This window comes from Notothenia rossii (assembly GCF_949606895.1).
Source record: "Notothenia rossii genome assembly, chromosome: 7".
NCBI lineage: Eukaryota > Metazoa > Chordata > Actinopteri > Perciformes > Nototheniidae > Notothenia > Notothenia rossii.
Window position 1 is genome coordinate 17599554 of NC_136905.1, and position 16520 is coordinate 17616073.

The following is a 16520-nucleotide window of genomic DNA, read 5'->3' on the forward strand; positions in this document are numbered from 1 at the left end:
TGGTGGGCGCTTGAGTGTCAGTGTACGTAGGGAACCTGATGTTTCCAAGTAACATTGTAAATCAGCCCGGATGTGTGTAGAATGCTATCTCTAATGGTTGTAAATATTTCTGCAGGACATAAACATGTTGGGCCTCTTTTCTAACTAGATGGTTTCTTTGTATCTGTGCATATGTGTGTGTGTGTTCACCAGTATAAACAATGAGTGGACAACACACACACACACACACACACACACACACACACACACACACACACACACACACACACACACACACACACACACACACACACACACACACACACACACACACACACACACACACACACACACACACACACACACACACACACACACACACAGAGGGACTTTTGTGCCTGTGTGCAGCTATGGGATGTTGCAGTACAGTTAAAACAGAAAGAGCTCGCAGACAAGACAAAAATAGGAATGTAAAATGAAAAGAGAGAATGCAAGTAAAAGTCAAGAGTGTGCATTCATGCGTTGGTGATTGTATGAGCGCTACAGGGCGAGTGGATTCGTCTCCCAAAAGAGAGTTTAGTGTTTGTAAAAACATCAGGAGGCTAATGGACTGAAAGGAGGGAGGGGAGGTAAAGTGAGAGTCAAAACTGGTGTTTCATGGTTCTGCAGGAGAATTTGAGTGTTATTGTGAGGACTCGTATACTTTGGTGTTCTTCATTTAATATGAGAGCAGGGTTAAGGGGTCTCCCCATAACCACCAAGGGGAGCGTGAACAGAAGTGGTAACAGGAGGGGTACTAGGGGGGAGAGAGACCTGTCTGAATGGGCCAAAGAGGGGGGAGAAAAGAAAGTGATGGCTTTCAAAGAAGTAAAATACTTAAAGGTGGTGTGTGGTGAGGGAGAGGCTTTGAGAATGCGTCTGGGCCTGTGGTTAATATCAAAACATTCAAACCATAAAAACACTTTGAACAGAGTCAAAACAATTCAACCATTAGAAAATGTTTTTTAAATATTTGGTTACATGCCTCAAGTCAGTTTGTTGAGCTGTTTATCAACTAAAAGCACTGTAAGTACGCCTAGATAACACTGGAACATTTCTAAGAATTTGAAAAATCCTTTTGGATTCAGTATGACAATATTTTTGGCCATGTGCCTTTATTCCTGTGCGAGTGTCTGTCACAAGAGATATAGCAGGAAATGAGGAAAGGGACACAAAAATCCTTGACTGAAATCTGAATCAGAGTTAACCACTGAGTCACCAGGACAGCAATGTTTTTAGTTTTTTAATCAATAAACCAACAATCTTGGTAATTGCTGAAATGTAGCACACAAAGCATAGAATATCCAAAACCTGTAAAGTGCCAGAAGCAGGACTCGCATGTCGGTAATGTTTCTTAACTTTTCTGATTTAGTTCCAGACATAAATTAGATTTTTTTGCAAATTTTTTATCTGGCTGTTAGAGTTAAGAGTTCACTCTTGTTTCGGCATTGGTGAAGTATGACAAGAGCGAAAAGCACGATTAGTTGGACAATCAGACGGGATGTAAATAAGACAAAAACTTAGCCAGATTACACTAACCATTTAAAGTGAGCGCAAAAAAATGTTGTTTATAATCCCTCATTGTAAAGGAAAACTGGCTAAAACTAGTAAACTAAGACCCAGTGATTTCCTTAACTGAAATGAGTCATTGACTCACAACTCTTTCTTTAAATACAATCAAAGTAACTTAAAGTCACTGAGAGGCTTCTTGATTTATAAGTTAACATGAAAGAAGCATGAAACGAAAAATAGAAAATCTGGCTGCTACTGTGTGACATAGTAAAAGAAGGATAGCAGCCGAGGACAGGTGAAGTGAAAGTGAATGCAGCTGAGAGACAGTCAGTGTTTTGGTACTGGAGCAGTGAAAGTTACAGATGTGTTTAACTACCAGGGTGGGGGCAGGAGGAAAACGTCTGTTCGCAATATAAGCGCACGTGAAGCAGAAGAGGGGGGTAGAGTGAAAGCTTTGTTCTGTGCACACACACACACACACACACAACTGCCACACACATAGATACCGTATAAACACCTACAAGCCAATCCTGTGCACACATAGCACTCTTATGTGAAAACCAAACATCAAGCCAGGCAAGACTAATGGGTTTTCAGGCGAACCAGATTACGAGGAAGGAGGGAACCTTTCACCACATGTGGGTTTCCTTAGGGAAAGCCCAGGTGACACGTCGTCATTCTCCATGCAAGTCTCTGCCTGCACAGCTGGCCAGATATCGCCTCAGTACCACATACAGGTTAAGGCTGGCCGGTCATTCCTCAAGAATTACTGCGACTCTACACAGACAGAACAAGTGACCGCTGGCCCCTGCACACATACATCAACACACTCCACACGCCAAGACTAATCACTGTATGCATGCACACGAATCCATGACAAATTATCATATGTATGTGTGTGTGTGTGTGTGTGTGTGTGTGTGTGTGTGTGTGTGTGTGTGTGTGTGTGTGTGTGTGTGTGTGTGTGTGTGTGTGTGTGTGTGTGTGTGTGTGTGTGTGTGTGTGTGTGTTTTTCCTCAGCGATTAACATTCTCCAGATAATCTTGTGACCAAGGCCATTTTTTCCGGCGCTTTGAGGGGCACCACCCAGCGCTCAGCCTTGACCCTGAGGGGGTAAAGTCTTGAGTCCCCCGGAGGAAACACTGCTCATCCATCAACAGAGAAGGAGGCCCCGTGCTGCGCGGGACCAACGGCAAGAACAGTGGCTGTTATTCTCAGGAGAAATTTGAGTTTGAGCCTCAAAACAACTTACATGTTCTCGCCAAATATAAGAACAAGAGAAGAAAAGAAAAACTCAAGATAAACATCAAAACCACAAATTCAACAAATAAAACCAGAACTTTGCTTCAAAGCACTGAAAATGACAATCCCTCCGTGTTCCACTTTCCATGCAGCAAATCTACAAAGCCACATCTTCTTATTAAACACACCAGTTAGGTGATAACTCATGATATAACACATATTTTCATAAAAGAACATGGGCGTGAGGGAGAGCAGTAGAAAGTGTGGACAGCTTTGATCTTAGTTCCCAAGGTTGGTTTTTCATGAACAGTTTCCAAAGTTTGCACTCAACTACGTAAAAGAGCTTTTAGTGTAGACAGTAATGCTGCTTCCTCTGCCGGGAACCTTCAGAAATTGGATCTAAAATTGCACAAGTTGGACTGATTTCAAATAATTGCTGCAGGAACTGTGTGATCTGTCCTTTGTCTGCCGAATATTTGGTTGTTTCGTGTATAAAATCTTTTGCTTTATGAGAAATATTATGATTCTGTAGCATATCTTGATTTGTATGCTGTCTACTGTTCTTCATCTGGTACTGAGTGTTAATGCTGATTATCTCGACCAGGACAAAAAAGAGGAACGTTTTTCAATACAAAAGTCTTTCATGGATAGATGAAAAGTTAGACATTCTTGGAAACTACACTTATCCCTTTCTTGTCTTCTCCTTATCTGATTTAAATACAAGTAAGCTACTTTTTTCTTTGAAGAAAGATTACAGTTTTAAATGAAAGAGAGAATTAAGAAATGACAGATGGGGTGAGTGAGAGGAAAGGCAGAACTGGGGAAAAAAACGAAACATGAAAGAAAGGGAAACTCTCACACCCAGGAGCCGATGTAAACAGACTTTAACAAGCACAGGTACCTGTTTCTTTTACAGAAGCAGGTACTTTAGCTTGTTAAAGTAATGAAGCAAAAACAGAACAGAGCAGTCTAAATGAATCGAGTGTGTGTTTGTTTGTGTGTGTGCTCGGGTCCTAAAAACAAAAACATCTGGTGAGTGTTTGGCACTTCATGAAAACAACAGCAAGCGTGGCAGGATCTGAACCCTGTTATTAGAGCTGAAGAGTGTTGCCCTGCTGAGAGTCATAATCATACATTTCCTTTGTAATACCGCCTGTTTAATGACAGACTGTGATTAGATCATCTGAATCTCGCTGCAGCCGCCCGAAACCACGGCAACACAAACTCAGGTATCGGCGAGCGAAATATATCAGAGTTTTGTGTGTGTTTCAAGTATTATGTGTTTTTTAAGGTACATTATTATGTCTACTAAAGAGTGAAGGACAAGGAACAATAAAGTCAGATGTTCTTCAACAATATGTGAACTTTATACCCTAAATTAATTTGAGTATGTCTTAAAATAACAAATGATTATGGACTCGTTGATCTTAAACTTACCAAATTGAGTTTCCCTGATGGAGACCGTGTCCTTTATGACAGATAGTGTCATATTTAAAGTTTACAACAAGGCTTATATAAGTGCTTTTTCAGCCTTGAGTAGCAGCACCTGTAGCACCAGTGACTAAGTGCTAAAATTACCGGCTATGAAAATAATCAATTAATCAACAATGAATGTAAATAGAATATGTTGGGTCTTTGGGCAACTAATCAGAAAAAACAACATATGTTTGGGGTATTTTTTCAATACATTTTGACATTTTCTAGCTAATATTGTTCTTTAAAAATCATCAGCCGATGATGAAAAATAATCATTAATTGCAGCTCTAGACTGGATGAAGCATGTAACATTTGTCAAGGCAATCTTTGAAGGCAACTCATGTGAACAGATCAACATGTTGAAAAGACGCAGAGACCCCTCTCCCCTATTCCCATTGGAAATGACATCCTTGTGTTTACTGGAATCAACCTTATTAGGCCATGTGGTGAACGGCTACCTACATATTTCTTAAATCCACATGCTTCTGATCTCGCCTCATTTGCTGTCACCGAAGAACGCACTGTTAGTGATTTCTGGCAAATATTTACTCTGAGGAGTACAGGAAGAGGAGTCAAGGCAAGAGGGAATGCTTAAAGAATCAACCAAATCAAAAAGTTAAGAAAGAAAGAAGAGGAGTATAAGTCTTTCTGTGAAATATCTGTTATGAGCTGCTGTGTTTCTTCACTTTTTATCAGCCAGCTTCTTCTCATATTCCACCTTTTCACCCCTCTCCCTCTGACAGAATAACTTCTCCTCTTGTTACACTCTGCTCTCTCTCTCTCTCTCTCTCTCTCTCTCTCTCTCTCTCTCTCTCTCTCTCTCTCTTTCTCATCTCCCACACACTCATCCTCACCAGCCTTCATCTCCAATTCTTCTTTGCCTCCTCACCTTTTCTCTCACCCTTAAGCTTGTCCTCTCACAACTGTGTGCAGATTTTCTAAAAACAGTACTCTCTTTCACTACTACTTAACTGCGTCACTTCCTTCACTTCCTCGTTTCCTCTGTCCCTCTCTTGGTTCCCCTCTTGCTTCTATGCAACAGTAAAAACACACATACACACAGCCAATCGCACTTGTGGTGGGCCTCAGGCGCTGTGTGTTATGACAAACACACCTAATAGATAATAGGATGTGTCACACTCAGTCTGGCTCAATCTCACACACACACACTCACACATAGATACAGTACATACATGCCTGGACAAAGTCCTGCATCCATCAGCACTAAAACCTACATTCAAACAATGAAAAGGACATATACAAACGTGGAGCCTGCAGGAGCAAACAAGGCTAAAGCAGAGGCTAACGTTGGGTAAATATGTAATGAGTCAGGCTGAGCCGTCACAGGACTGCTATTAGCGGTGCTGGCACACGCAGGGCGAGTATAATGCCAGCTACTAAATCTCTTTTAACATGGAGACTATCACACAGAGCCCTGCAGAGACAAAGAGGAAGAAAAAAGAGGGATGAAAGAGGGCAAGAAAGCCTGCCAAATTATCTAAAGAGAGGAAAGTCAAGAGGCCACCAGTGCCAACCTGGCCCCAAATTCAAGTGTCTACTTCCCATCCATGAGAGCCAGTTGTGGAAATAGCATGAGAGTAGGAAACGAGAGCGTAGTGTGTGTGTGGTATTTAACTTCAATCTTATCATCTCCTCCTAAGCTGTCAATCAAGACAGACCTGCTATAAGTGGTCCACTGGAATCAAATGACTTGGTCAAATGTCCCTCTGAGTATTTTTATCGAATATTAAAATTCAGGATCAGTTTTCTGCGGTTTATTTCATCCGTCGTCCCTCCATCACTCACAAGCGATATCTCACATGGTTTATCGATTTTTATGAAACTGAAGGCAGAGTGATCACCGCTGAATTTTTAAGTAGCACTTTGGGAAGCCCAGAGATCTCTCACATTATTTTGTTTTCCTATTTTTACATAAGTCTAGGTATTGATACCTCTTACCTTAAGTATGTTAACATAAACATGTTGAATGCAGGTGTACAATGATTTTGTCTTCATAATAAATTCAGTTCCAGTGTCAAGTTAGCTACATTTGTATTGAGCTGAAGCTGGCAACTAGCTGGCTATCAAACACAAACAGAAGGGATCAATGTAAGCTGCCCTTAAACATAAAAAAATAATCAGATCCATGCAGACTCTAAGTGAAGGACACTTAGCCTCACTACAACAACTTATAATTGATCAAGGAAAATGCTCCAGTAGCAGTTGTAACATTGTTTTACTTGCTCATGAAAAAAATGTTGTTACTCTCTCGGGGGAAGAATTGATTGATTGATGTTTAAAAAATTGCAAAAATGGTGGAAGTTCTTATGAGAGCCTGATGTTAATTTGAAGCAGCTTTAGCGAAAAAGTGGAAAATGTGAACGGTATTCAAGTGCGAGCAGCTGATTTAAGATATAGTGTCAGGATGTGCTTCTAAAAAAGTTCGGTTTTCTATGCTTTTCAATATTCCATCATAATAGATTCACAATATAACAATATATGAATAAAGGACATTCAATAGATCTCAAGGTCAAACGTGATCACTAAAAACTCTTTATCTATGATATTCACTCTCAATCTCATTTAATTGAGTGAAATCAAGCATGGCATTCCTGTCTCAGTGAAACGTGAGTAACTGCGAGGTCAACCTGCGTTTTGAGTGTTGAGGATGAGTTGGCCCGTCTGACATGCCCGACCTGTCTGGGTTTCCAGCACGTACGCACACGTTTCTACTGATAATGCTCACATTGAGAGGTACGGAGAAGGTTGCAACCCCAATCATCCCTGCAGGCCTGAGCCAAAAAGGACATTACGATGATTTGCAATGACACACTTTTGCGCACACTAGGACGCAGATTTTGGCCCAAAGTTATACTCACACGCATGTGATATCAGTTGAAAAGACATGTGTATAGCTTCACAACGGAGGTGTGTAGCCTGGTCGTGACCCGGAATACACACACATGCCTTGGAGCACTTGCAGTCATTTTCCAACCGAATGCTCAAAGACAACCGGCTAGTGTTGGAGCTGGGGAATGATCTACCTATCAAATACACTCTGCTGACCTTCAACTCCTCTGTTACAGTCCGCCTAACTGCTCCCTTCAACACACGGCATGCATATAAATCACGCATGACTGCAGGATGAATAAAGTTGAGGAGCTCAGGGGATAGGCACTGGGGAGCTGCTATGAACGAGATTAATAAAAGGGTGTGAAATAAGTGAGATATCTGATTTCTGAGGTCGGGGGGGGAGATCTTACCTGGGAGAAGCACCTGCGGTACTCCTTCTCCGGGCCAGAGCACCTGTACACCTGAGCTCCTCTTCCTCCATCCCTGCCCGATTCCCCCCCCATGTGTGGGATGTGGGGGTGCTGCAGTGGGTAGATGTCACCTGTGGGTGCGAAGCCTGTGTGGAACTCCCTGTCTCTGTGAATGGAGCTGGAGCGATGGAGAGGGGGGGAAAAAGGTGGGGTGACGGCAGGGGAATTTGGGCGGGAGAGAGGAGGGATGGGAGGAGGAGGAGCGGTGACGGAGTGCCAGTCAAAGCGGTGGCGATTGGGAAGCAGAGATGGTGATGAAGAGCGAGAGAAGAGGTGAGGGGGTGGGACTCTTGCCCTCCTGTGCTCTGTGTTGGTTTGTGGGGGTCTGTTAACGTGGCGGTGGGGTTGACCAATTGTTGTGGTCATTGTGGGAAGTTCCTCAGCAGCAGCAAGCGCCTCCTGATGCCTAGCCGCCTGTCTATCTTCTCCATCACTCCCAGTCTCCTCTTCCTCTTTCTTGTTATTTTCTGCATCGTCTTCATTGAGTCCAGCTGTTTCAGCATCGGTGCCGTTGACAGTGTGGCGAGCCTGCCGGTTTTGGCGATGCAGAGGAAGAGAGAACGGGACCCTGCCGTACCCAAATTGACCTGGACGGATGGCGGACGATCTGCGAGTCGAAAAGAATAACAAAACAATGAAGAAGAAACAGGAAGTTTAAAGAGATGTACAGAAAGAACAGGGGGCAGTGGAAGAGATAGGGAAACATACATTTGAGATACAGTTCATGTTAGCTGTACAACATCAGAAATCCTGTATGACATTAGCCAGCAGGCAGAGCAACCCGGTGGTATGACAGAACTAATGATGTAATAACACAGCAGACACCAGTTATGGGCATAACTCCAACTCCCACCACTCAAAAACCACTCTCTCTAATGCCTAAGCAATGTCATCACTTTAACTAATGGCCCCAGAATGGATCCTGAGCATTTGCTTTAAATGGTCCTCTGAGGATTTTATTTATATCTGGAATATTATATTTTGGTATTTGTTTATATGTCAACGATCTGTAACACTTTCCAGAGATTACAGGTTTTCAACAAGGTCATTGTTACTTTTATTGCCAGCAAGGCAAATCTCACTTCCTGTGTGCTGTTGTCAGTTTCCTGGAAAAGACAAACTTAGCAAAGCACATGTGACAGCTTCTGTTCACTGGAAAATTGATTGAATCAGTGTTTTTCTATTGTCCACTGACCATTAACCTTTAAACCTTAAAACAATACTAAACAAAGTATAAGAAAAGTTTGAAAATCATTCTTGAGGCCGACTGAAACTGGAGTTAAAACACTGGATATTGGCATTTTCTCCCAGACATTTAATTATGATCACAATATATTAATATGTATGTAAGACATTTTAAAGTTGAACAATTATTATATCTGTGATCTCTCACTCACCTCCTTGAGGTTAGACCCTCCCGATTGGCAGAGACAGACCTTCTGCTCCCTACAGCCCTCGCTGCTCCGGGATTGGTCGGTCTCCTGATGGTGCGTGCTGGTTGGTTGTAGCCCTGTGATGGAGCGTGGTACGGCGATCGGTAAACTGACACATGATCTTGATTGTTTGGGTTGAATTCCGGCTGGTAAAAAGGAGGGTTTGGATTTGCCTCTCCCAGTACAGGAGCTCCTCCTCCTCCTCCTCTTCCTCCTAATAATCCTTCTCTTCCTCCTCCTCCTCCTTCTCTTCCTCCTAATCCTCCTCCTCCTCCTCCTCCTTCTCTTCCTCCTAATCCTCCTCCTCCTCCACCTCCTCCACCTCCTCCAACTCCTCTTCCTCCTCCTCCTCCTCCTCCTCCTGCTCCGTTAGTGTTCCGATACAGAGACAGTCCTGGGTTTTGATTGGTGGAGATCGACGGGGAGTGATAAGGCTGTCGTTGCCCGGGGTAATGAGGAGGGTAGTAGGGGCGCACAGGTGAGAGGACCGGACCTCCGAGGCCCCCGGGCAAATATCCTGCCCAGTTAGGTGGAGAGTGGGAGAGGGGAGGGGTGTGTTGAGGTGGAGGAGGTAAACATGTCCTGCTCCTCTGGGAGACGCCCACCCCGCAGGTCTGAGAGCAGCCAGACCACTCCTCCCAGTCAGACCACACCCCCTCCACAGGCTCCGACTCAAACACCTGTCGAGACCGTCTGCCAGCCACCTGAGAAACACACACACACACACACACACACACACACACACACACACACACACACACACACACACACACACACACACACACACACACACACACACACACACACACACACACACATACACACACACACACACACACCCACACACACACACACACACACACACACACACACACCATTTATTATTCAGACATGTCTTTTTTATTCAAAGGTTAATTATTATCAGTGTCTTGCTTTGTTCAAACAAAAGTTCAAATCGACATTAATTCAGATACTGAATAAATCATATGTTATAAAAAAATATCTTATTAAGAAGTAGGAAATAGAAAATATGTAACTATTTGCTTGCAAATGACTGAAATACAAATTTGGTTTTAGTGATGTCACTTGACCAATGACCAAAGGTTCACTGTTATATAAACATCTCTGCTGAATTGAGTAAAAAACTAAATCTGTACTCAGTCGTACATTTGTACCCTTTAAAAATGTTATCGCTGAATGAACACATGAGCCAGCCAAAATAAGTTTGGCTGGCTCAAAATAAATGTAATTTAAAGTGCTCCACAACTGACTGTAACTGAACTCTTCTGTAAAAATGTTAAACTGCAAGCCTTGGCAATATTTTAAAGAAGTACTTAACGTTGCCATTGCAAAATCTAACATTTCTGGAGGAACTTATTTCTTCACAGGAACTACTGTAAGTCCGCTGATGAGCTGAGTCTCGTGAGTTTCCTTCCTCTGAGGCCAAAATATAAATCCTCAGCCTCAGTCACCTGCCAGCAGCTTATACATTTATTGGAGCTGGTGTCATATGCATGCACTGTAGAAACGACAAAAACGGGGCTGATGTGCTTATTCATGTATTTGTATTTATATGTATCATATGTGTGAGTGCATTTACAAGGGTGCCAGGGCAGGCTTTCATCTCTCCCCATGTGGCGGGGATAAATGTTTCTGCTCTCATTTCATAACTGAATCACTGGCCTGGCAAACGTGAGAGCTGAACAAAAGTTTCCATTCAGAAAGAAACCAAAACACAAATCTGCCCTCCACTTCTCCCTCCTCTCTCTCTTTAAGTGTGTACATATTTGTGTACAAGGGCAGGAATATGCAAGTAAACATGCTGTACAAAATGTTTGTGGAGAGAGGGGGCAGGTGTAGGAGGCCACTCTTGTTTTTTGGTACACCAATATTGTTTTATCCAGATTAAAAGATCTGATGTAAACTGGCAGGAGTGTGGGAGAAAAAGGAAAGATAAAGGGGTGAGAGAGATGAGGGGGGGTGACGCAGACAGGCCTAATTACTCTGTGTGTGTGTGTCTCAATGGTGTGTGTGTGTTTCTGGGGAGGAAGTGTGGTTTGTTGTAATGAGTGACATCAAACACACAGCTGCCACATAACTGGGACCATTAATGAGCTCCGTGCAGTGACCCTGCAGCAGCAGCCGCTGACCTCTGCAGCTACTGGTTCAACTCCTGGTTCAACTCCTGTCACACTGTACCGCCTGCAGACAGCAGAGGGGCTGTGATCCTGCCCCCTCTGTTATTACATGTTTTAAAATAAATATTGTACTACTGTGGGCTCTCTCCAGCAGTGGGCCCCTTTATATGGTCTGTTTTAAATTCTGTCATAAGCCAATACTTACATGTCCATATGTACAATAAGCTCTTTTTTATGATGTAAACATTCCTTCACACCATACTGGCAGTGAAGGAGCATTTGACTTGTTTCCAATGGAAGACAAATCCACTCTTTTTTTTCTATATTAGGAAGAACTTTATTGTCCGATTTTTTTGGCTGCAACAGGGTCAACCGTTACTATCAGTGCAGCAGCAGAATTTTCTCCACTTGGGGGCAGCTCAAACTAATTGTTAACTATATTAATATATCATCACCTTATCATGAGTTTTTCTTTCACAAACCTCAGTTTTTTGTATCTTCACATGCCTACAGCCAAGCACCAACACTACCGTTCATTTGGAGTAACGATTATGGACACCTAGTTCATGTCAGTCTGTTATCCACTCTCTTTTAGCTCTGTCTTGGTCTCCACCAACTCCTGAGGGGAATATCCGGAGCTGCTAAATGCTCCACTTTTTCATAAGTTACTCACAAACAGTGTCTGCTGTTTTGTGCTGGGCGTAAAGAGAACTGAGTTTTTTCGATCAGCCCGCCGCGGCCTAACACAGCGCTGTTAGTGAACCACACAGTAAAACTGTGGTCAGACAGTTAAACAATATGAAACACTATAAAGCTCAGTAAAATCTGAAAGAGTTGAGGATTCAGATGATAATTATAAACTACTAGAAACTTATTTCACATGTTTTTAAATGGCCAATATTAATTAAAAAAATAATGCACTCAATAAACTATTTAGCAACTCAAACAGATTATCAGAAAAATGCTTCAAGCTTGTTTACTCGTGAAAAGATCTATGACCAAAATTCCAAAGTTCAGAAACTGATATGTTGATTCAGCAGTCTGAGTCAAATCAAGAGGTTTTCTTCTAAAGTAGTTTTCTCTCTCAGCTGTGAAGGGATGCTGACACAAAGGGGGAATTTTAAACTTAACACCTGCAAACTTGATCGACTAACTGATAAAGCCTTAGGTTAGCTTTGGCTGGACTTTGGCTTTTTTGCAAGAAACAAGACTATGGATTGTGTCTTCAATTTATCTAAGAGAAAGAGAGCAGCAAATTGTTAAAGCCCATGCGTCATCAGTGGTCTCCAGCCTATCTTGCCTGTATCACCCCTATCCATGGGCGTCGCAGCCATTATATGAGGGTGGGACAAGTCCCCCCCACCTTTTAAAATGATTAGTTTAGACCCCCCCACTTTTACAATGCGGAAAGTCCGTGAATCGGTCTATCCACTCGCCACTCTCTGTAGAGCGCTGTGTCAATGCTTCATTATCAAATCCATTCCACTTGCTTATTGTGAGAATGCCCAAATCAATTAAACTCCCCATGTTTTCAATGCTACTTTGTACCAAGGCAGATTCTCTGAGCCGTACACATGCTGCGTTTTTTGTGTAGCTGTGTCTTTAGTTGTAAAATTATGCGCGCCACAGTTTCCACGCTGCGAGGCTCCGGCGCTAACAGTTCACGAGCTTGCTCCACTAGCACCCGGATATAAGGCGCTGTTATTAAAGAGGTGGAGGGAGAGTCCTCTCCTGTCATACTGAGAGGCAGATAACTACAGCTCAGTGAAGTAAAGGACTCTCTGAGTGTTTAGATAGTTCACTTTAGTCTAAGTAGTGGATCTTAAACGGTTTGGTAATCATTTATGTAAAAGTATGTCCAAGGCACACCTTGGCTTTATATGATCATTATAGTTATAAAAAAATAAGATAACAACAGGTATGAAATAATTCTAACTCATACTATAGGACAGTAACACAAAAATACAGTTTAAAAGGGGAGTGATTTGTAAAATATGCATAAAGAAAAAGTAAATCTGTTTACAGTTCTGTTTCACATGCAGGGTGTTGAGAGATGTATCCATAGATTTAGTCCCTAATTTTGCTCTCAAAGTGCACCAGATTGATGCATTTAACTTCAAAATTTTAAAAAAAATCTTCCCGGGGGAGCATGCCCCCGGACCCCCCTGAGGTGAGTCCCACCACCTGCCCACACCCTCTGTCAAATTATCCCACCCACATTGAGGATGCTTCCTACTCCCATGCCCCTATCTCTCTCCCCCATTTCCAGTCTACCTCTTCACCATTCAATATATTAAAACGGACCAAAAAACACCAATAAGAAGATGATCGCTTTGCGGCAAGTTTCAGCATTTGCAGCGTCCGATAGCACTCTCAAAGAACATATGACCCAATCAGGATTTATGTCATGAAAAATTGTGATTTTTTATTTTGAATGTCCCCTTCCCCCCCATGATGAGGCTGTTGTCAGTAGATCTTACTTTAATTGAGCTAATGACTCACCTTTCTCTTGGCAGCCTTGGTCACGGAGGTCGTGACCACCACAAAGCCCCACAGCACATAGAGCCTGCAGGGATGAAAGATGGAGGGTAAAAAAGGTGACAAATGTACAGGATGTCAAACACCATAGGTTGAATAGGTTCTTTATATAGAAGACATAATTGTTCCATGACCTAAATGTCAAGTTGGTATATGCTGTGCGACCTCATAGAGACTTTCATTGTTCTCTGTCCAATGGTCATCAACTTCTTGCACATTTACTCCAAATGTACATTCAGTTTAAAATCAGAAACCTGTTGACTGAACACCCTATCATATGTTCCAGTGACCTAACTGCACTTAAGCAACTAATTATGCCACTTTCTTTCCCACTACAGGTGGCGTGAGGCCTGGCGAGGGTGAACAAAAGTTTATTTTTTCCTTCAGTGTTCACAAGCAAACATCTCAATCAATCTGGGGAAGCCTGTGAGGCGCTAACAAACTAATGGGTTTCCACACACACACACACACACACACACACACACACACACACACACACACACACACACACACACACACACACACACACACACACACACACACACACACCGTGTGTAATGAGTCACAACGTCCAAAATCATCTTAAACTGTGAGGTACTTTTTATTTGATTTCAAAGTATGTGGTTTATGGTTTGTGGTGATGTGAAATGTCTCTTTTAATTTTGAGTTAGTGGCCTTAACCTGCAAATAAACTACTTTGCATGACCAAATGTTGCAGTGCGTGTGAGAAGGTAATTTTCCTCCAAACATTGATACTTTAAAAAGTTTAAAGCCTTTCCTTATTTTAAGGTGACATATTTCACATACATTCCAGTTTTAAAGACATTTAGTGTCTGTTCATACTTGTGGTTTATCACAACAGTCTCCATAAAACACCAGAGACAAGTGCACTGGAAACAAGTGTAATACCATATATTCATTTGCCAAGAAAGCAGCCTCAACATGATAGCCTACTAATCGCCTCGCTAAGATGGACAATTCAGCGCTCACCACGAGAACCAAACCATCACCACAATCACCAGTCCGCAGGCCACATAGGCAGAGTAATTGGTCCCTTCTTCCCAGTGTGGTGCACCGCCGTGGTCTCTGGAAACTTCTCTTACCCCAGACTGCATAACTACCCCAAAAAGCACAGACAAAGGTCCTGCACAGTCCGGCACAACAGAGCCGCTCAGGCCGAAGTAACGACCCCCTACCCGGGTCCATGTTTCCCTGGCCGCTACAGTGGCACATTGTAGAATAAACTCAGAGTCGCGGGGACAAGGGGAAAGAGAGAGGGAGAAATAGATGCATCAACGGGGAAAGCTCACATAAAATCCGCCCTGAGGAGAAATAACTGTAAGCAGCCTTCGGGTAAATTCCTGTAAGCACATCGCCCAGTGCGCAACAAGAGGTCGCGCAAAAGCCAAAACCTCCTAACAAAACATATAGTAAAACTTTTTTTTTCAATTCCTCTCAACGCGCTAAAATGAGGATGGAAACCCCAGCATGTGGAGTTGTGTACAAGCGGACTGAGACGCAGCAGGTTGCATCTCTAAAAGTCAAAGTTTTACCTGAATAGTAAACCGAGCCGCATGCTCCTCCAAGAGTCTCCAGAAGTCCTCACTCCGCGACTAATTACCGCAATAGAATATCAGTCCAGGTTTAGTGATCGGTGCTGTCGGTCCGAGCAGTCCTGAAAGAAATGTGATGAAGTCCTGCGAGGGCTTCTTCAGCTTCTCTCTCTCTATGTCCCCTTCCTCCTGTCACAGTCACTCCCCGTGATTTTAGGAGTGGGAAGGGTTTTGTGTTTTTTTTTTTCTCTCTTTCAGTCCGTTCACTCGACAACTTTGTTTGAGTCCTTATTATAAACTGGTGTGACGCCTGGCAGCCAGGGGGCCAGGGGGAGAGAGAGGAGGGAGACAGGAGACACAAAATGGACAGATTACACTGTCTCTCTTTCACTCACATAGACCATACTCCCACTGCCCCTCTCTCTCTCTCTCACACACATAAACACACACACCTCTATGGTCCCTGACTAAGCTATAATAACTCTCAGAGCCGCTTTCTTAGTTGCACAATCCAGCCTAAGAATGCTACATTGTACTGGGTCACACTGATCAGTAGAAATGATCTACTCATTGTCGGAACAGCCCTGAGCTGGCAGCATCTGCAGCATGGAAGTACAAAGCTGTACGGGCTTAACATTGTGCCAAAACAGACACTAATTGTTCTGTAACAAAGTGGAAAATGAATGTTGAAAGTTGAAAAGTATTTTCCTTTTTTTATATATTCTGCATGAATGAAATATGGCTGTTGACTCAATTGCAGCATGTAGTTGCTGTGCAAAATATATTTATAATGATATAAACATGGCTGTGTTTTCTCATAACTGTTTAATCACATAAGTGCACAAAAACAGACATGCTCCGTTAGATAAGTGCACCCGAGAGACAAGCCACTTCTGAGCAGGAATGATGACTGTGTGTGTCTGTGTGTGTCTGTGTGTGTGTGTGGGCTGTGAACTCTGATGCGGTCTAAAGCAGATGTGAAAACGGTCTGACTTGTTTACAAAATATGTATTTGGTTGCAATCCATCAACCTTTCCAGCCAGTCAGGATCGTTTTCTAAAAAATAACATGTTGACCAATCACATTGGTCAACACCACAGGGGACAGTGGGGGGTAAAGAAGAGTGACATAGAGGTGGAGCGGAAAAAAAGCAGGGTTCTCCACGGGATAAAGAGCTTAACTAATTTGTAAAGAGCCTGATAATTGTTTATCTTGAGAGACTTCTGTAATGTGTTAGGATTTTATCCACTTAATGTAATTTGTTAGAAAAAACATATTGTAAAAACA

The 16520-nt window shown here is 42.7% G+C and overlaps 1 protein-coding gene across 1 annotated transcript in view; it reads right to left on the reverse strand.

Annotated features, from left to right (window-relative positions):
• adamtsl4 (ADAMTS-like 4) overlaps nucleotides 1–15611 on the reverse strand; it is a 34747-nt gene extending 19136 nt beyond the window's left edge. Inside the window, exons 1-4 of the mRNA XM_079691579.1 lie at nucleotides 15234–15611; nucleotides 13645–13708; nucleotides 8969–9708; nucleotides 7512–8178 (exon numbers count right to left, since the gene is read on the reverse strand). Of these exons, the coding sequence (XP_079547705.1) occupies nucleotides 7512–8178; nucleotides 8969–9708; nucleotides 13645–13708; nucleotides 15234–15256 (1494 nt within the window). The 5' untranslated portion in view covers nucleotides 15257–15611. The remainder of the gene's footprint in view (nucleotides 1–7511; nucleotides 8179–8968; nucleotides 9709–13644; nucleotides 13709–15233) is intronic.
• Nucleotides 15612–16520: the final 909 nt, after the last annotated feature.